The 20628-nt window shown below is 53.4% G+C and overlaps 1 protein-coding gene across 3 annotated transcripts in view; it reads right to left on the bottom strand.

The window, feature by feature from the left end:
• NF2 (NF2, moesin-ezrin-radixin like (MERLIN) tumor suppressor) overlaps window positions 1-20628 on the bottom strand; it is a 71535-nt gene that overhangs the window by 36661 nt on the left and 14246 nt on the right. For all 3 annotated transcript variants that reach the window (XM_054712471.1, XM_054712472.1, XM_054712473.1), the window contains exons 2-4: window positions 9832-9957; window positions 7153-7275; window positions 5528-5611 (exon numbers count right to left, since the gene is read on the bottom strand). In XM_054712471.1, the coding sequence (XP_054568446.1) occupies window positions 5528-5611; window positions 7153-7275; window positions 9832-9957 (333 nt within the window). The remainder of the gene's footprint in view (window positions 1-5527; window positions 5612-7152; window positions 7276-9831; window positions 9958-20628) is intronic.

Here is a 20628-nt window from a genome sequence, read left to right as displayed (position 1 = left end):
AGTATAGATGGCTCAGTGGTTTTAAAACACGAGATGGATCTATCTGTCCTGGCAGTTTTCAGTGGAAAGGGCACATTGTACAGGACTCTCTCTGGATCAGTCACCCAGAGCGAGGATTCGGGGTCGGCGGGGGTGTCTCCTCACCTGACCGGCCCCTCCCTCACCCATCACTCCACCGAGGCCCATCCATCCCAGCAAATGAGCCTCAACGGCGTTCCTATTGCATCCATGGGTTTATTGCTCCCTGTCAAGCGTATGGGTTTGGAACGTTGCCTGACGGTCGCTCTAATTTCTCTTTCTCTTGATTACTAGTGAGATGGAGCATTTTTTTGTTTTGTTTTTACTCATCACTCTCGTTTTCTCTTCTTTAAAGTGCCCGTTGTTCATACGCCCGGCGCCCATTTCTCTGCTGCCTCTTCCTTCTAAACGTGCAGAGCTCTTTACGTTCAGGGATAATTGATGTCGTTCTACCTCTAGAAACCTAACTCAAGGGGAGGGAGCTTTTGCACGTTTACCCAAGGAATCGCATAAAAGGATTTTCAGTAAAGCGCTGTTGGAAAAGCAGGAACTAACCCTACCTCTTCCTCAGAAGGAAGGAGGGATAAACCAGGTTTGTCTGTCAATGGTTACGATACAGTGGTTAGAACTAATGGGCTAAATCTAGACGCAGGACACAGATACATCTAAAAATCAACGCGGCGTGGGGAAAATTGCAGCATTTTGTAAAAAGGATGTGCGAAAAAGATAAGCAGAGGGAAGCATCGTTTGCATCAGCCTTTACCTCCTGGGTGTTTTTTTTAAGTCAGCACTTCCCCCATCCCTCCCTTCCCCCCTCACCCCCCCCCTCCAACTCACCACTGCCCGAGGTGTGAGCCTCATTCCCAGTCTCTCACCGGGAGGACCCCAGCCTGCTAACAGGGCTCCCTGTTTCCAAACCTGCCTCCCCCTCCAATATGTCCTTCAGCAAGCCACCAAAACTCTGCCTAAAATACAAACCTTTCCCTGGCTCTTTATCACCCACAGGACAAAGTTAAGACCTTCTAGGATGTGGCCCCCTGCCGACATCTCCAGCCTCATCTCTCGACACCCTCTACGTGTATCTTACGTACGCCCAGCTTCTTAATTGCTTTCTGGCACCCTGTCCCTAACCTGGACCAAAGAATACCGACTAAGGGAGAGGCCACGCGCCCCTGGGTCCGGGTGAGGCCACGCGCCTCTGGGTCCGGGTGAAGCTGGATCCCGGGTCCGGGTGAGGCTGTGTGCCCCTGGATCCGGGTGAGGCTGGGTCCCGGGTCCGGGTGAGGCAGCGCGCACCTGGGTCTGGGTGAGGCCACGTGCCCCTGAGTCCGGGTGAGGCCACGTGCCCCTGAGTCCGGGTGAAGCCGTGCCCCTGGGTCCGGCCGAGACCAAACCAGAGGGAGTCGGACCTGCATTACCACCATTTGTCCACCATCCAGAGCTGAGGGGTCAGTGCTGACATGTACACATAAGGAACTGGTGGACATTGAAATTGGGTCTCAAAAGAACTGTTGGTCCAGAAAGAAACTCACTACAGACTGATTCATTTGCCTGTCAGCATAACTATTACTGCTCGTCTCACATTCAGTTCTTATAAGTATATCTCTAGTGACACATGATCTCGCTCATCTAGGGGAAATGATGAACAACATAGACTGATGAACAAGAACAGAACCAGAAACAAGGAGGCATCGATCGGACTATCGGGCCTCAGAGGGAGGATAGGGGAGGGTGGGGGGAGGGGGAGAGATCAACCAAAGGACTTGTGTGCATGCATATGAGCCTAACCAATGGTTAAGTTCAACAGGGGGTTGGGGCATCCGTGGGGAGGGGTGTGGGATGGGAATGGGGGGATGAGGACAAATATGTGACACCTTAATCAGACACCGCGGGACGGTTTGCCGTGCCCTGCCCTGTGGACTGAACCGAAAGCCCAGCCCCTACTTTTGATTCATCTGTAACTCAAACCCCAACCAACAAGTGTGGTCCTTGTCAACTGGACCGTATGATGAATATTTGTGTTTTCACTTTGAGGGTGACTGTTTCTTTATGCTTCGGAATGAACTGTGTGTATATCACGCAAACAGCTAGAACACTGTCATGGACACACTGGTGGGTAATTACGGTCCGCGTGCTAATGAGCTCAATTCCCCTCCCCCCCCCCACACACACACTTCTAAAGGTCCTTTCCGTCTCAGAAAGGCCGTGGAAGAAAACAAACTGAACGTGATGGGAGGAACCAGGGGGATTTACCGAAAAGTCTGGACTAATGTGACCATACAAATGAATCTGGGATTTTAAAAATATATATATATATTTTTTTTTATTGATTTCAGAGAGGAAGGGAGAGGGAGAGGGAGAGGGAGACAGAAACATCAATGATGAGGGAGAATCATTGGTCGGCTGCCTCCTGCAGGCCCCCCCCACTGGGGGTCGCGCCCACCACCCGGGCATGTGCCCTGACCGGGAATCGAACCGTGACCTCCTGGTGCACAGGTTGATGCTCAACCACTGAGCCACGCCGGCCGGGCTGAATCTAGGGTTTAGCGAACGGCATGTGTGATGCCTGGAGACCTCCCTCAGGCAGCAGACCGTGAGGGGCGAGAGCAAAGTGTGGAGTTAGGCAACCAGACCCTAGGTTTCCCATCCGGACCCCGTTCTCTAGTTCCATTCTGCTTCACATCCTGTCCACTGAGTTACGGGCTACAAATTCCATTAGGAAAAAAAAAAAAAAAAAAAGAATTAGCCCGGCCGGTGTGGCTCAGTGGTTGAGCTTCAACCTATGAACCAGGAGGTCACGGTTTGATTCCCAGTCGGGGCACAGGCCCGGGTTGCGGGCTCGATCCCCACTGTGGGGCGTGCAGGAGGCAGCCGATTCAGTGATTCTCTCTCATCATTGATGCTTCTATCTCTCTCTACCTCTTCCCTCCTCTCTGAAATCAATGAAAAAATTTTTAAAAATTAATATAAAGTATCGTGACTTTAGACCAATTATTACTCCATTCTGAGCCTTAAATCCGTCACCCATAAGACAGGCATAATACTTTTCAAGCCCTGGCTTATGGCAAAGACTACACGGAGAATTGCACAAAATATTCATGTTACAACAATTTGTAAAAACGATAAAACACTACAGGCATCTAAGATCTTATAAATACTATCATCAGAAATACGCTTAATATTAACCAGCAGTTCTGGAAACTGGGGAGGATGTAAAAATAATCCCTCGTTTCCCAAATGCAGACTCGAAGTCATAGATTCCCTTTATTTGTGAGATCCTGAGAATTTACACCGGAAAAAAAACAAACAAAAAAAACCCCCACACAGAACATCCTCCTCCATATGAGCCACATATGTGCTCTGTGAATCACTTTCATCTCTAAATTAGTAGGGCTTTCCTACGGTGAAATCTGTTTAAGCAAACATCTGCTGGTTCCCAGACAAGTTCCCGCCCCCCACAAACACACACACACACACACACACACACACACACACACACACACACACATGTATACATACACACAGGTGGCCTTTGAATTTGTGGCCCAAAATCCATGCAAAGAAAACGCAGCCTTTGAGATGGAAGCCCTTCAAGGAGAGAGGGGGTGTCCTTGAGCGCCGGGGCCTCCACTCAGCTGGGGAGAGAGCGTGCTAAACAGGAACTCCGTTCCGGGCCAGGAAGTGCTCGGATTTAATGAGGGTGACAATGACTGCTTCATCGCTGTCAGGGTGATTCTGATTGAAAGGGCACATTTTTCCTGTTATTAATATTCTTAATCAAAGCATAAAAGGAAGCATATGTCTTCGTTGAATCAAGGCCCATTTTCTGTGGGTCTTTTTTTTTTTTTTTTTCCTTTCCCCCAATGACTCATTTCTCTGGGCAGTGGAACAGGGGGAGGCACAAAATGTAAGCCCAGGGCCATGAATTCTGCCTTTAGCTTTACCCCAAGATTGCCCGAATGACCTTGGGCACGTGGCTTAGTCTGTGCTGTGACAGAATCAACACCCGCTCGTTCAGGCCGGCGAGCACCCTGCAGCCATTAGCCCGGGCGTCAGATGACTCCGAGTCATCGAGTGACTCCCGGGGCTTGTCGGTCTGACTAGCACGTACGGACTCCTTCCTCCGCCAAGTGACAGGCTAACGGGTTACTTCCTGACTCTGACCTGAAATCCCATGAAGCTACGTCAGAAAAAGCTAAGGAGTGAAGAGCGTCTTATTCATTTTGGTAACACTGCAGGGATGTGGCGTCAGGGGACAGACACCTCTAACTGCAAAGGAAAACACTAGCAGAAGACGATACAAAAATCACCACAGCAATCAAGATGCCCTAATTCTGCTGTAACCGGTTTGGCTCAGTGGATAGAGCGTCGGCCTGCGGACTCAAGGGTCCCAGGTTCGATTCCGGTCAAGGGCATGTACCTTGGTTGCGGGCACATCCCCAGTGTGGGGTGTGCAGGAGGCAGCTGATCGATGTTTCTCTCTCATCGATGCTTCTAACTCTCTATCCCTCTCCCTTCCTCTCTGTAAAAAAAATCAATAAAATATATATTAAAAAAAAAAAATGCCCTAATTCTGGAACTTCTTTATGCGGCGGTGAAAGGTCGTGAGTGAGCAGAGGGGACGAGAGAAAGTGGCACGTGACTGAAGTGGAAATCAGGGGGACCTCAGGCCCCCTGGGCTGGCCCTGTCATGGGTCTTACAGAAACAGGGAGGACAGAAACACAAGATCACTGGTCTCCCTTTCCTGCCATTGTCAATCACTGGGAACGCCCTTCCGCTAGCCAGGCAGCTCAACGGGGCTCAGGGGCCAGAGAGCTGCCGTGCCCATCGGGGTGGAGGGAGCGGGCCACTCTCTAGGGGACGGTGAGGGCCACATCCCACAGGGCTGCTGGTCCACCGAAGATGAGTTTGCAGTGAGCACCTGGGCCTTTCTGACCTAAAGGCCATGTTTGACCCAAACGGGAGATCGTCAATTCCTTTTTCCTGGTTAATAATAAGAGAGGTTGGGCCCGGCCGGCGTGGCTCAGGGGTTGAGCGTCACCCTAGGAACCAGGAGGTCACGGTGCGATTCCCGGACAGGGCACATGCCCGGGTTGCGGGCTCCATCCCCAGTGGGGGGTGTGCAGGAGGCAGCCGATCCATGATTCTCTCTCATCATGGATGTTTCTCTCTCTCTCTCTCCCTCTCCCTTCCTCTCTGAAATCAACAAAAATATATTTTAAAAGAAAGAAAAAGAAAAAGGAGAGGTTGGTTCAGTAAGTGTAAGGAACCACGTGTGCACAATGAGATCACAAAGAAAAGTTATCAAGCTACACACTAACGTGTACACACACACACACACACACACACACATGCTCACGAGATCATACAGAAGTGAGACTCGGTTCCCCCCAGGCCCTCCCCCCTCGCTGGGGGAAGCCTGCCTGAATTCTAGAAAACCCCGAGAAACAGACTGGCGCGCGACACGTTCCTGCCGCACAAAACTGAGTTCTCCTTCTTGGAGCCTACCTTGGCCTGGACGGCGTACGAAGCCAGCAGCACAGACGCCTCGGGCGGGCAGTAGATCTTTTCATCCAAGATCTGCTTCTTCACCTGGAAGGGGCGACAGGGGACACGTGGCAGCGAGCCGCGCAGCCGGTCACGGCGGGACAGCCGCAGGGCGTCCCGAGGAGGGCCACCTGCCGAGCCGGCCTGCTAACGACGCTGACAAAAGGGGACGATTCCTTTTTATTTTATTTTATTTTATTTTATTTTTTACTGCTGCAGACAGGGTGGGGGCTCAGGCGCTGAGAAGTTACTGGTGAGACGGCCATGCGTGAACACCCCTCATCGCCTTCTGCTCACGATCAAGTGCGGAGGAGGAAAGACCGTCTTCATGGTTACAACCGAGATGAACCGAGCCTGGCTCGGTGGATAGAGCAGCGGCCAGCGGACGGACCCAGGGGTCCCGGGTTCGATTCCAGTCAAGGGCACGTACCTCGGTGGCAGGCTCCTCCCCGGCCCGGGCCCTGGTCGGGGCTGGTGCAGGAGGCAACCCATCAATGTGTTCCTCTCACATCGATGTTTCTCTCTGTCTCTCTCTCCCTCTCTCCTCCACTCTCCCTAAAAATCAATGGAAAAAATATCCTCAAGTGAGGAAAAAAACAAACGGAAAAATAATTGGGCGGGGCCGGGGGGGAAGGAGGTTATTAACTTACTATTTCCTGAATGAATGCAATAGCCCGAGGCTCGACCTAATTTTTGAGCCCGGGCTACGTGACAGACCATCCATCGACCCTGTGATTGACACCCCGGCTGCCCTCTTCCCCACCACGGACAGCAGGCGCCTGCGGGCACACGAGCAGCTCCGGCGCCAATCACCGTAACCGACCCTGAACACCGGGGAAGCTCGGATCCAGCGGTAAGGACACCAGCAAAACGGACAAGGTTTTCATCCTCACACTAACCCGCCCCCGCCCACCAGCCCCCACCTCGCCCCCGGACGGACGGACGGACGGCTAGCTGTCTTGGAACCTACAGTTAGCGACGGATCTCCAAACCCCTTCAGTCTGGTTGAGGGGTTACTTACGGAACGCCTACGGCGCACTCCGTGGGCCTAGCCTTTAAGGAGCTCGCCATCGATGAGGGAGGGAGGGAGGGAGGGAGGCCTGAGACGATGACAGGCGAGGAGTAGCACGCAGACAGGGAGTAGCATCAAGCGGGACGTGCAGGGATTAACCAGGTGGCGCTGGAGTCCCGGACCCCTGCCCCCACAGGAACGGACGCTGAGCTTTGGGGACAACTGTTCTTTGTAAGACTCTCTCTCGGCTCCCTGTGCAACGGCTGAGGACTTTCGGGTTAGGGAGCAGGGAAACGGGATCTATCGTCAAAGAGGTTTCAATCGTTCGCCATCACACGTCTGCCGTTTCGCCCGACACCCCTTCTCAGCACTCGAATCTACTCCTGTCCTGAAGGCGTTGTCCATTTCAGAACCGAAAGGACCGGCTTTCTGGAGGCGGGACCTTGTCACCACGCGAGGCCTCCCCGGTCAGCTCCGGGGACGCCACGGACAGCCTTCCTTCCTTCGTCGGGCCGCGTCAACGCCTCTGCCACCCGGCCCGAGGGAGCGATCCCGGAGCGAGGAGCTACTGTACCTGCAGGAAGAACAGGTGCTGCGTGATCTCCTGAACCAGCTCCTCCTCGGCGTTCTCGGGGTAAAACTTGGCCAGGAAGTGAAAGGTGACCGGCTCTTCCTTCGAAACATCGTGATCCAGCACCTGCGGGACCGCAGACGACAAACAGGCGACGTTGGCACCTCCCCCCTCCCCGTACCCCCATCAGAGAACCTCTCGCAGGGAGCCTATAAATATTTGTCCCCCTCTAAATTCATCACATGCCCGGCCGGTGTGGCTCAGTGGTTGAGCGTCGACCTCTGAACCCAGGAGGTCCCGGTTCAATTCCCGGGCAGGGGCACATGCCCGGGTTGCGGGCTCGATCCCCAGTGAGGGGCGTGCAGGAGGCGGCCGATCAATGACTCTCTTCTCATCATGGATGTTTCTCTCTCTCTCTTTCCCTCTCCCTTCCTCTCCGAAATCAATCAAAATATATTTTTAAAAAGTAATACATTCATCACATTTCCCAGAGGTTGTGATTAACAAGAGGGATTACTTCAAACGGCCTTTCTGAAGCAAGCTAATGAATGTGTGCCCGAGGGGTGAGGAGAGCTCAGGTGAAGGCACGCGTGTTATCGAGGCCACAGAGGCCGTCAACAATTACAAATGTCTGACTCGGAGGTCTTGGGCTACTGCCCTTTCTGGCCGGCTGGAATGTTTTTTTTTTTCTAATTTTTTTTTTAAAGCAGTGGGATATTTCTTTATTCTCTTTTCTTGCTGCCAACAACCCCCGCCATTTAAGGTCCGTATTGGAATGGAGCTTAGGACGAGGAGCTAAATCTCTGTCAAACCGGCTGAACACCAGCTAAGCGGGAGACCGTGAGATGTGTCCCCCCGTGGTGACCCTGTCTTTCCAAGGACCTCCAGAGACGCCCCACAAAAGCACTTGAGCGCAGGCAGTAGGCCACACGCCTTTCCTCTTCCAGCAATCCCACCCGCCCCCCGAAAAGCCTGCGCCATCTGCTCTCCAGAACGAGTTCCCCTCCAGGCCATAAACACGCCACGTGACGGGCTCCGAGTCCCCATGAACAGGGGTCACAGCTGACTTCCTGACGCCCCCGGTCCGGCAGCCGTTTGGCCAACACGCAGGGAGACGACGTAAATCCACCTTGCCGAGAATCGCAAGAAGATACGGGGGAGTTTTGCTGTCTTGGGTAGATCGCTTTCCATGCCCCGCCCCCGTCCCAATTCCAATCGGTGGTTCCCAGGAGACTTAAAATAAACCTGATCTCGGACAATCGTCTTTTAGTTTTTTTTTTAGTATTTTTTTTTTATAGATTTTTTTTTTTTTTTACAATATATTTTTATTGATTTCAGAGAGGAAGGGAGAGGGGGAGAGAGGAGAGAGAGAGAAACATCAAAGATGAGAGAGAATCATGGATTGGCTGCCTTCTGCACGCCCTTCACTGGGGATCGAGCCCGCAACCCGGGCACGTGCCCTTGACGGGAATCGAACCCGGGACCCTTCAGTCCACGGAGGGCCCGTGCTCTATCCACTGAGCCACACCAGCCAGGGCCGGTCTCGGACAACCTTGCTGCCGTCGGCACAAGGTGGGCAGTGTGACGTGCGAGATCACTGGGAAGTACCGTGCGGAATGTATCACCTGCGGGGGGGGGGGGTTCCAACACGAAGATCCGGATGAGCGGGTCCATCTGTAAGTAATCTGAACACTTGGGTCTAGAGTCCAAGTGGCAAAAGCCGGGGGGCTTTTATGGCTTATCATGCCACGCGGCAGATGATAAAGTCGGGTCCCATTTGGGGTAGGAATTAGACGCTGCCTTCCTCTGAGATCCGCGGACAAGAACACGTGGCCCTGGCCTCAACCCCCTTCGTGGTTAGCAGGTCCGTACGTCTTTGTGTGCACGTACGAGCCCCCCCGGAGGGCCGTCTCCCCGGGCGACGGTCACGTCTGCGCCACATCAGAGCTGCGGGGAGCCCTCTCCGGGCCGCGGAAGCCCCAGAAAATCACGAGGACTACAGGGACACCCTTCCCTCATCACAGGGACCACGGCGCGCTTTATTCCTTAGGTCTCATGAACCATTAGACTGAGTTGGGCCATGGTGTTTCTCGGAAAGACTCTTAGCCCGGCCGCCAGCGTGGCTCAGTGGTTGAGCATCGACCTATGAACCAGGAGGTCACGGTTCGATTCCCGGTCAGGGTCAGAGCACATGCCCCGGTTGGGGGCTCCATCCCCAGTGGGAGGGAGGGGCGTGCAGGAGGCAGCCGATCAATGCTTCTCTCTCATCACTGATGCTTCTATCTCTCTCTCTCTCTCTCTCCCCTCTCCCTTCCTCTCTGAAATCAATAAAAACATATTTAAAATAAAATGAAATCTCATAAAGCACATGAGCCCCAAGGAAACCTTTCAACGGCATACATTCTAAGTAACGTTATGCGTTATGTCACTTTCATTCACAAAGCCTGACGAGTGGCTCAGTGAGCTGCCAGCCCGGGGACGACGAGGAGAGGAGCCAGGGGCGGCAGCAGTTTTAACGGCGGTGGGTTCTGCGTGCCCGGGAGAGCCTGGGAGGGGTGGAAAGCCCCCTTCTCTACCCTGGGGTCCGCCCAGCCCCACGGCGAGCAGACACGCTGGGCCCACGCTCCGGGGGGAGCCGGCGCGCACACCAGCCCCTCCGGCTTCATCCACGTCCAGCCCCACCTTCTTGTCCGTCTTGAGCCAGGCCACGGTGTCCTTGATCGTGTACTGCAGCCCGAAGAACCAGGTCTCCCGCAGCCCCAGGGTCCGGCACACCAAGTCAAACAGGTCCTTCCCTTTCCACTTCATCTGCAGCACGGCAAACCGAGAGGGGAAAGAAAGAAGAAAACAAAAACAAAAACATTGTGAGCCGGCGTTATTCACAACAGCTAAGATCTGGAAACAGCCCAAGTGCCCCTCAGGAGATGAGTGGATAGGAAAGCTGTGGGACATGTACACGATGGAATACTAGGCAGCTGTAAAAAAAAAAAAAAAAAAAGGGGGGGGATCTCTTACCCTTTGGGACAGCAGGGATGGACCTGGAAAATACTACGCTCAGTGAAAGAAGCCAAGCTGAGAAAGACAAATATCACATGATCCCGCGTATTTGTGGAATCTAATGAACAAAACAGATTGGCCGACAAAATAAGACCCGAGAGCAGGGAGGCGTGGAACAGACTGGCATACCTCCATGTGCGGTTGGGGGGACGAGAAGAGATAAACCCAAGAACTGATATACTTATATGCATAGCCCATGGACACGGGCACTAAGGCAGTGAAGACCCCGGCGGGGAGGGGGGGGGTAGGGACTGGGAGGAGGGAGGAAGGGGAGGGGAATGGGAGATACCTGTATTACTATCAACAGTAGTGTGTGTGTGTGTGTGCAAGAGGCTTCAATAATTCTCTCGTCATTGATGTTTCTATCTCTCTCTCCCCCTCTCCCTTCCTCTCTGAAATCAATAAAAATTATATATATAATATACTAGAGGCCCGGTGTACGAAATTTGTGCACGGGCAGGGGCGAGGGGGAGTCCCTCAGCCCGGCCTGAACGCTCTCCAATCCGGGATCCCTCTTGCAATCTGGGACCACTTGCTCCTAACTGCTCTCCTGCCTGCCTGCCTGATCACCCCTAACCACCTCTGCCTGCAGGCCTGATTGTCCCTAACCACCTCTGCCTGCAGGCCTGATCGCCCCTAACCGCCTCTGCCTCAGCCCTCGCTACTGTGGCTTTGTCCAAAAGGACATCTGGAAGATGTCCGGTCTAATTAGCATATTACCCTTTTATTAGTATAGATATAGATATATAGATAGACAGATAGATAGATAGATAGATATATATTTTTTAAGAAAACCACACACACCAAACACTGTGAGCAAGAGCCATAATCTGCTCAAACCTCTTCTCTGCACCCTCCACTCTCAGGGGCCACGGCGTGGAGAGGACACGACGGTGGCTGACGGGCACAGGGCTCCCAGCTCTCCTTCCGCCCTCGTGTGAAGGCTTCCTCCACAGAACCAGGAGCGGGGAGAGCCCGATCAGAGCTGCATAGCATGGCTCCGTCGCTGCCCAGCACACGCGGCGCCTCCCTCGCACAGGTCCCCACAGACCCCGCCGTCCCCAGAGCTCCTTTAGGGGAACGGGGAAACGCGGGTCCTCGCCCAGGAGCGCCGGGCCTCTGGCGGTGACCCGGGGAGGGGGCTCTGTTCCAGGCACACTGATTTCCTTGAGATTCTGTCATTGATTTTTTTTTCCTTAATCACGACCTTGTCCTTTAATAAAAGGCTAGGGGTCTGTTGTCTGTTTGCTTCACTTTGTTTTAAAATGTAAAGGCTGGTTTGACCAGAACATTTTTTTTTCTTTTAAAGCAACCCAGGAAAAGACGCTGTAACCGAAGTCATAAATCACGGAGAAAAACAACACGAGAGGCGAGTCCGTCCACCCCGATCGTGAGGTGGAACGGAGGCCAAAGGGGAGGCCGCTTGCCCGCACGGAGCAATTTCAGACTCTCGGCGGCGTCTGAACCCGGGGACGAACGGAGACCGCTAAGGACCTGAGCGACGGCCGCTAGACCCCCGCCCTCGGCCGTCCAATCTCGCGGCTGGAAAAACAAGTTCCGCGTCTTCGTGGGGAAAGAAAATGCCAGGCGGTTTTTGGTAAATGTTGCCACCTTGTGGCTTTCGAGCTAAATCACCCAACTTGTTCCCAAACCGCCCGTGGGCCGCGGCCCGCCCCCCCCTACCCCTAAGGGCCCCCAAGTCCCAGGCGGGCATTCAAATGTTCCCCAGGTACAGTCATGAGCATGTGAGACGAGACACATCACAGCGTCAGGGGGCAGAGCGAGAATGATCTTGGGACTCAATGACAGCGTCGCCGGACGCCCGAAGAACAAGACCACTTGACTGCAGACCCGGCTCTCCGTCCGCCCTCATTAGACATCTCCACCCAGGCCGGGTCGGCGTGGCTCAGTGGTTGAGCGTCAACCAGGAGGTCCAAGGTTCGGTTCCCGGTCAGGGCACATGCCCGGGTTGTGGGCTTGACCCCCCAGTGGGGGGCGTGCAGGAGGCAGCCGATCCATGATTCTCTCTTATCATGGATGTTTCTCTCTCTCCCTCTTCCTTCCTCTCTAAAATAAATAATAATAATAATAAGTAAATAAATAAAAAAGAAAGAAAGAAATCTCTACCCAGTTCCTGGCACTCTAAAGGTGCATAATGAAAAGGAAGGAGGGAATAATTAGGGTTTAGACGACTTGGTATAAAAGCAAAGAGGAAAAAAAAAATAAGTCAGGCCTCTGACAGCCGACTGGCTTTGGCTAAACCCTGCATCTACAGAGGACTTCTCACGGAGGGCTTCTATTTTTAATATCTGTGAATGGACAGCGTGTTCCCTGCGAGGCCCTCGACGGGAGAGCCCGTCCCTCTCTCCCGGGCCTGCGGTCCAAGCAGAGAGCAAAGTGGCAGCCCAGGTGGCAGGACTCCAAAACCGCAGCAGACAAGTGGCTGGGACGCGTCCTGGCTGCTGTCCTCTGCCGGGGCCGTGTCCCCCATCTGTCCTTCTCGCTCTGCCCCGTCCCCTCCCTGTGACCTTGGGGAGGCCCCCGAGACACGACAAAGGCTGACGTCTCTTTAGAAATTATTTCCCAGAGAATAAAATCAAATGACAATTTTTTTTTTTAAATGATCCCTTTCCCCCTTTGGAGGGCTTCATGCCGCTCGCTGGCACACCGCGTCCCCGGCTGACAACAGGACAAAGGGTTTTTCCACGCACGGCAGGTTTCAGCTCCTACGGGCAGACGGCGCTGAAGAAATGTTATTTTGGAAAACGAGAAGCTTTCGGGACGCTGATGATTCTCTTGTCTCTATTTTAAGCCGGTACACAGTATATAAATTATAAATGACTACCTTGCTACAAGATAATGGAACAATAAAAAAAAAAAAAAAAAAACCACAGACATTAGCTTGGAGAAGTTAAACACCAAGGGCCAAGATCAAAGTAATTCCGAATCCTCCCTAACTCACGGCCCCGGCCAGGCCGGGATACGGCACGGTCGGCTCGGCACCACGGCACCACACGGCACGGCACGAAGGGGCTGCACTCGGGATGCCCGGGCATCGAAGGAAGCTGCAAAGGGGATGACGGGGGGAATGTCCTGACTTGGGAGTTTAAATTCTCAAGCGTAATACCGCATTAATGCAGTTTTCTTGTATTCCTTCCTACTTCCTTGCTTGTAAAATGCACAACTATCCCTGTGGAATGCAGAGCCCATGTCTTTGTTCCCAGGGAGGAGGGGGGGGGGGGAAGTTCTCACACTGATTCAAAATGCCCTGCTTGGATTTTTAACTTATGGCCCTGGCTGGTCCGGCTCAGTGGATAGAGCGCAGGCCTGCGGACTGAAGGGTCCCAGGTTCGATTCCGGTCAAGGGCACATGCCCGGGTGGCAGGCTCGATCCCCAGATGTTTCTATGTCTCTTTTCCTCTCCCTTCCTCTCTGAAATCAATAACAATATATTTTTAAAAGAGAAAGAAAGAAAAAAGAATCCGAGAATGTCCGCGTTGGAAATAAGCCTACCTACTGGGTCTACCTACTACAGATCCATCCATCCCCTTTTCGTATAAATAAGGAAACTGAGTCACAGATCCTGCTAAAGTAGACCCTGACCTTTCTCACAGTGATCGGGTAGGCAGGCAGCCCTTCCCCTGACCCCCTACGCCCGTTCCTCTACACTAGAACTCCCCAGCCAGCTTTTTCAGTCAGTGACCAGTATCTTAACACTGTCTTCCTGCTCTGAAACAAAACCCATTCTCCGAAGAGCCTGATACTTCTTTACAGCTCAAAGTGAATGAATGCCTCTGCCACCTCTCATTTATTCTTTCATTATTATTATTATTATTATTATTATTGATTCCAGAGAGGAAGGAAGAGGGAGAGAGAGAGAGAAACATCAATGATGAGAGAGAATCATGGATCGGCTGCCTCCTGCACGCCCCCCCCACTGGGGATCGAGCCCGTAACCCGGGCATGTGCCCTTGACCGGAATCGAACCCGGTTCCCTTCAGTCCACAGGCTGACGCTCTATCCACTGAGCCAAACTGGCCGGGGCTCATTTATTCTTTCAACAGGCATTACAGAGCACATTCTGTATGCCGGGCGATGTTAGACGCCGAGGATGCAAAACGGTGGCAGCTTGGTCCACGCATCCAGACTCCAGCAAAGACCCAGGTCTTTAGAGAACAAGGGAGAGATGAGAGAGGAAAGGAAATAAATCTTTTTTTAAAAATCATCATACCACTTGGCAGGTGTAGCTCAGGGGTTGAGCATCGACCTATGAACCAGGAGGTCTCTGTTCAATTCCCAATCAGGGCACATGCCTGGGGTTGCGGGCTCCATCCCCAGTGTGGGGCGTGCAGGAGGCAGCCGATCCATGATTCTCTCTCTAATCATTGATGTTTCTCTCTCTCTCTCCCTCTCCCTTCCTCTCTGAAATCAATAATAATTAATAAAAAGTATATATTTTTAAAAAGCATAATACCTACAGGGAACTGCAAGCCATCTGGTAGAGCCGAAACAGACAGCCTGAACGCAGGAGGGGGCGTGGTGGGAAGGGGGCCTGATGTGGGCCCGGGGGGCTCGCCCTGGAGTCTTTGCAGACTTTTGGGCCGAGGAGTGAGGGGATCAGATCAGATTCTGGAATGTGCTCTGACAACAGGACGGAGAATGAGTTGGAGGAAAGCTAGCCGGGGATCAAGAAGGGCGGACCGGAGGCCAGCTCCTGTCTCCACAGAGGCGGTGGGCGGGAGAGAAGACAGCCCGAGAGAAGGCGGTCACAGAGCCGGCACCGATGCCGGTGGGGACCGAAGGACAGAGCACCAAGGACGCCCGTGTGTCTAGCTCGAGCACCGGGCGGTTCCTTTAAGGGAGAGAGAGGACACGGGAGAAGCAGCAAGTTTCAAGGGCAACAGATGAGCAATTAAATTTTTAGACAAGATAAGTGAAGGTGCCTGAGGAAACCAAGTAAAAATGACCTACATGCATTTGATGTAAAGTCTACGCTCTAGTTAGAAAATAAAACCTTCGACCTTTAAGCGATTAAGAATTTTTTTTAATATATTTTATTGATTTTTCACAGAGAGGAAGGGAGAGGGACAGAGAGCCAGAAACATCGATGAGAGAGAGAGACATCGACCAGCTGCCTCCTGCACACCCCCCACTGGGATGTGCCCACAACCAAGGTACATGCCCTTGACCGGAATCGAACCCGGGACCTTCCAGTCCGCAGACCGACGCTCTATCCACTGAGCCAAACCGGTTTCGGCAAGAATTTTTTCCTTTAGGTTAACTCTAACCACCAACATGTTGTCTGCCTACCCGAGGATGCACCCTTCAACATGCCCTCCCCAAGACGCATGAGTCTTGCTCAGTCCTCCTCACCCGGAGTTCTACTTCTTTTTTTTTTTTTTTTTTAATATATTTGATTGATTTTTTTTTTTTTTTTACAGAGCAGAAGGGAGAGGGATAGAGAGTTAGAAACATCGATGAGAGAGAAACATCGACCAGCTGCCTCCTGCACACCCCCCACCGGGGATGTGCCTGCAACCAAGGTACATGCCCTTGACCGGAATCGAACCTGGGACCCTTCAGTCCGCAGGCCGACGCTCTATCCACTGAGCCACACCAGTGTGGGTGGGGTCCTACTTCTTTACAAACAAGAACCACGTTTCTCAGTGGCTCCGGGTGGTTCTCGGGACGCCCTGCGCCGGGAGGTCTTGGGCTGTGAATGGGGCCTCCTTGGTGACAGCCGACTGCCCGGGGTGTGGCCGCGCTCAGAGTGTAACAGCGACCCCACTGCGCCGCGCTGATGCTGTGACGTGACCGGAACGTCTGAACGTCTCCCTAGATTGTAGGCACCTCAGAACAGAGCGCCGTCTGCCCCGTCTCCACCCCCACGGCGTCCAGCCGAGCGCGGACGCACGAGCCACGGCAGACGGCGGCTGTCCGGCGGAAGACCTGACTGCTCCCCGGAACCCGAGGGCCCTGAAAACGGAAAGCACGGTGAACCTCCACCCGTCCGCTCCTTCGACAGACATCTGGTCATCGCCCAACGTGTCCAAGCAGGAGCCGAGGTGCAGGGGCCGGACGGGGAACCAGAGAGCCGGTCTCTGCTCTCCCAGGCCAGGTCTGCAGCGTGAACCCGTCCGGAACAGATCATCACCCCCCTCGCCCCACGCACAGAGACCCATCCAGGTGTGGAGTTTCTCAGCACGACAGCACCTGTGTGGGTGCCCCAGCAGGGACACGGAGCCTGTAGGGACGCCCAATAAGGGACCCTCTGTCTTGGGGGGGGATGGGAAATGGCATCTAAACTGACTCTCGTGGCAGGAAACGGGAGCCGAGTGAAGACTGGACTGGGGCCCTGACCGGTTTGGCTCAGTGGATAGAGCGTCGGCCTGCGGACTGGAGGGTCCTGGGTTCGATTCCAGTCGAGGGCATGTACCTTGGTTGCTGGCACATCCCCTGTGGGAGGTGTGCAGGAGGCAGCTGATCGATGTTTCTCTCCCATCAATGTTTCTAACTCTCTATCCCTCTCCCTTCCTCTCAGTAAAAAAATCAATAAAATATATTTTTTTCTTTTTTTTTAAATTTTTTTTAAATTTCTTTATTGATTAAGGTATCACATATTTGTCCTCGTCCCCCCATTCCCATCCCACACCCCTCCCCACGGATGCCCCCACCCCTCTGTTGTCCTTAACCGCCGGTTAGGCTCATATGCATGCACACAAGTCCTTTGGTTGATCTCCCCCTTTACCCCCACCCTTCCCTACCCTCCCCCCGAGGCCCAACAGTCTGATCCATGCCTCCTTGTTTCTGGGTCTGTTCTTGTTCATCAGTCTATGTTGTTCATTATTTCCCCTATCAATAAAATATATTAAAAAAAAAAAAAAAGACTGGACTGGGTGTGGGGAAGGCAGGAGTGAGCAGGGAAGTGTGTTCCCGGCAGAGGGAACAGCATGTGCAAAGGTGAAGAGGCAAAAAAGCGTAGCCGGTCCTCGTGGGAAGGGGAAGCAGTCAAGACTGGGGAGTGCTGATGGCGGAGCTCCCCAAAGGGCCGTCGAACGGCACGTCTTTGTGAACCAGCTGGCTCGGCCTCTCCCGCGCGCGCGCCGCGGGGCACGGAACGCCATCCGCGTGACCGTTTCCTCCTCGTCCCCAAGGACGGGTTACGTCACATCGAGGACCCTTCCAGAGATACAGGAAAGCAGTTACGTCATTAGATAAGACAGCTGTCTCGGGACATCAGCACTTCCTTCTTCCCGGGAGCCAGGCTAAGGGGCCTGGGCAGGGGACGGCTATCTAACGGCGGCGACAGGCATCTCGGTCCTGTCACGCTGCGACCTGGGGCAAGTGACTGAGCCCTCTCATGCTTCTCGGCGGCGACGGGGATAACCCGCAGATGATCTGGGCAGGCTGATCTGAGGACTCAGGGCATTAATACAACGAAAAGGCCCGAGGGAGAGACCTGCCCGGGGTAAATACACAATAGACTTCAGGACTCCTTCGTTCCAGACCGGCCGCCACTCCGTCGATCCTCAAGGGGCACCGTGGAAAGCCTCCCGGTCCTATTTCGCTCCACGGGTGATGGATGACCGATCAGAAGGGGCGCCATCCATTCTCATTGAACTCGCCATGCCATCACTCATCTGACAAACATTTACTGAGCGGCCGCTACATCCCCGTCATTGTGCTCAGCACAGGAGATAAATGATGAATTCGGGGCAAGACACCGTCCCCAGTCACGTCCGACAGGGGAGACAGGTGAATGGATAACGCAAATGCAACCTGGTAAATGCTAACAGGACAGAGTGCTATGGGAACACAGCCCAGGCCTGGGGGGGGGGCGGGGAGGGGGGCGCTGCACTGGGGAGCTGCTGTCTGCGCTGGGTCTTGAAAGCCAAGTGGGGTAGCTGGTCTCCCTCTGGTGAAGGGGCTAAGAAAGCGGGGGGGCAGGGGGGAGGGGGCGGGGGGACGGTCACACCAGCTGGAGGGAACCGCATGCCTGCCACTTGGGCCCAAGCTGTTGCAAATGAAGGAATGTTCTCTGCACTTTCCCGGTGTCTGGCAAGCAGCATCATTATCCCCGCTGCAGCAATGAATGCTCAGTGCAGCACTGAAACGCAGCTCCGGCCCAGGGCGCGTGACGGCCGCGCCACGGCTGGTCGGGAGCCACGGCGTTCGGCCACTGGGTCTGAGCGGCCACGCATCCCATCACAACACCTGCCAGGTCTCTAAGAAGCCACGACCAGTGGGATGAGTCTTACGGTTTTTTTTGTGTGTGTGTGTGTGTGTGTGTGTGTGTGTGTGTTTTAATTAAAATATCTCCTTTTCTTTCAGGATTGAGCACCGACCTGTGAACCAGGAGGTCACGGTTCGATTCCCGGTCAGGGCACCTGCCCAGGTTGCGGGCTCCATCCCCAGGGTGGGGCGTGCAGGAGGCAGCCGATCAACGATTCTCTCTCATCATGGATGTTTCTATCGCTCTTTCCCGCTCCCTTCCTCTCTGACATCAATAAAAACGTATTTTAAAAAATAAAATAGTTCCTTTTCTGACACCCGATCGCACAATAAGCCTTTCCGGCTCCGCACGTATACCCCCTGAAGGCCATTGTGTCTGTCATCGGGTGAGTCCTTTTTCCTGAACGGACGGCCAAAAACAGAACAGCTCCTGGGTTTGATGAAACGTCCCTTCAAACCCGAATGGGCCCATCTCTTTCCACCTGGTCCGAGTGTCCAAACGGTTCCGCACGCGCTCTTACAACGGCTCCTGGCCTCACCTCCGCCTCCGGGAGAGGAGGGGAGGGGAGGGGAGGGGAGGGGAGCTGAGCGGCAGATGTTCACTTTGCAGACAGAAAAGGAGAGAGGTGGAGGGAGCGAGGTGATCTGCAGGAAGGAGCGCCCGTCTGGACTGCCCGGCACGTGCGCCCCCTCCACCCCGCGGACCTCGGACTCAAGGTGCCCTTCACGCGTCGGGGCTAACGGCGGCGCGGCCGGGAGGGCGATGCTCCGTGCTCCGTGGCTGTGCTCTCTATTGCGTGAACCGTCCGCAGGGCTATTTCACAGATACAGACTTGTGCCCGCACCGAAGACAGATGTGGGTGAACTTTATAAACAGGACTAAGTGCTGTCAGCTTGTTATTTTTTTCTAGGGGCCTAAATTTATGAGCTTTATCCGGAGTGAAGTGCTCGTCATTTATCAACCTCCTAGAATGTTTTAAGTAAACAGCACCAAGCACTTATCCTCCGCAGCGGGGACGTGGCCGGATGCAGCACTTACCTGCTGCCGGAAGCAACGGCACCAGCAACCCACGGGGCTGATGGGGGGCGACTGACCATGAATAACACCCAGGACAGTCCACTCACAATTGGCCGGTTTACTTTTTATTTTTTTAAAATATATTTTATTGTTTTTCTACAGAGAGGAAGGGAGAGGGATAGAGAGTTAGAAACATCGATGAGAGAGAAACATCGATCAGCGGCCTCCTGCACACCCCCCACTGGGGATGTGCCCAGCAACCAAGGTACATGCCCTTGGCCGGAATCGAACCCTGGGACCCTTCAGTCCGCAGGCCGACGCTCTATCCACTGAGCCAAACCGGTTAGGACCATTGGCCGGGTTAGACTACCATTTGTCCTGGCTGGTGAGGCTCAGTTGGGTTGGAGCACCGTCCCGCGCACCGAAGGGCCGCAGGTTCGATTCCCGATCAGGGCACATACGCAGGTTGTGTTATGGGAGGCGACCATCAATGTTTCTCTCTCACATCGATGTTTCTCTCTCTCTCTCTCTCTTTCTCTCAAATCAATAATAAAAAAAATTTTTTTTTTTAAAGAAAACTCCTTTAAAAAAGTGTGTCAGCCGAAACCGGTTTGGCTCAGTGGATAGAGCGTCGGCCTGCGGACTGAAAGGTCCCGGGTTCGATTCCGGTCAAGGGCATGTACCTTGGTTGCGGGCACATCCCTGGTAGGGGTTGTGCAAGAGGCAGCTGATCGATGTTTCTCTCTCATCGATGTTTCTGACTCTCTATCCCTCTCTCTTCCTCTCTGTAAAAAATCAATAAAATATATTTAAAAAAAAAAAAAAAAGAATGAATGATTTGCACTTTAAAAAAAAAAAAAAAAGTGTGTCAAACAGCTCCCTTACAGATAGAACCACAGAAGGAACTGTGCCTCCCCAGGTTCAGGACATGCAGCACGTGTGGACCGTTATTCCAGAGACAGAAAACCAAGTGTGGCTGTGATTCCTCCTCTCAGTTTACCCCTGACTTTTGCGGTCGTGGCCGGCCTTCCAAGAACTGATTTACTATAAGGAGACTTGAGGACTGAAGATGCTAACGTACCAGATCCAAATACAACTTTGACTTGTCCGTTTTGAAGAAAAGAAAAAAAAAAAAAACACAGATGCCAAATACCTCGAGATCCAAGATAAAC

This window comes from Eptesicus fuscus, chromosome 23 (genome assembly GCF_027574615.1).
Source record: "Eptesicus fuscus isolate TK198812 chromosome 23, DD_ASM_mEF_20220401, whole genome shotgun sequence".
Taxonomy (NCBI): Eukaryota; Metazoa; Chordata; class Mammalia; order Chiroptera; family Vespertilionidae; genus Eptesicus; species Eptesicus fuscus.
This window is presented reverse-complemented; position numbering and strand designations above follow the sequence as displayed.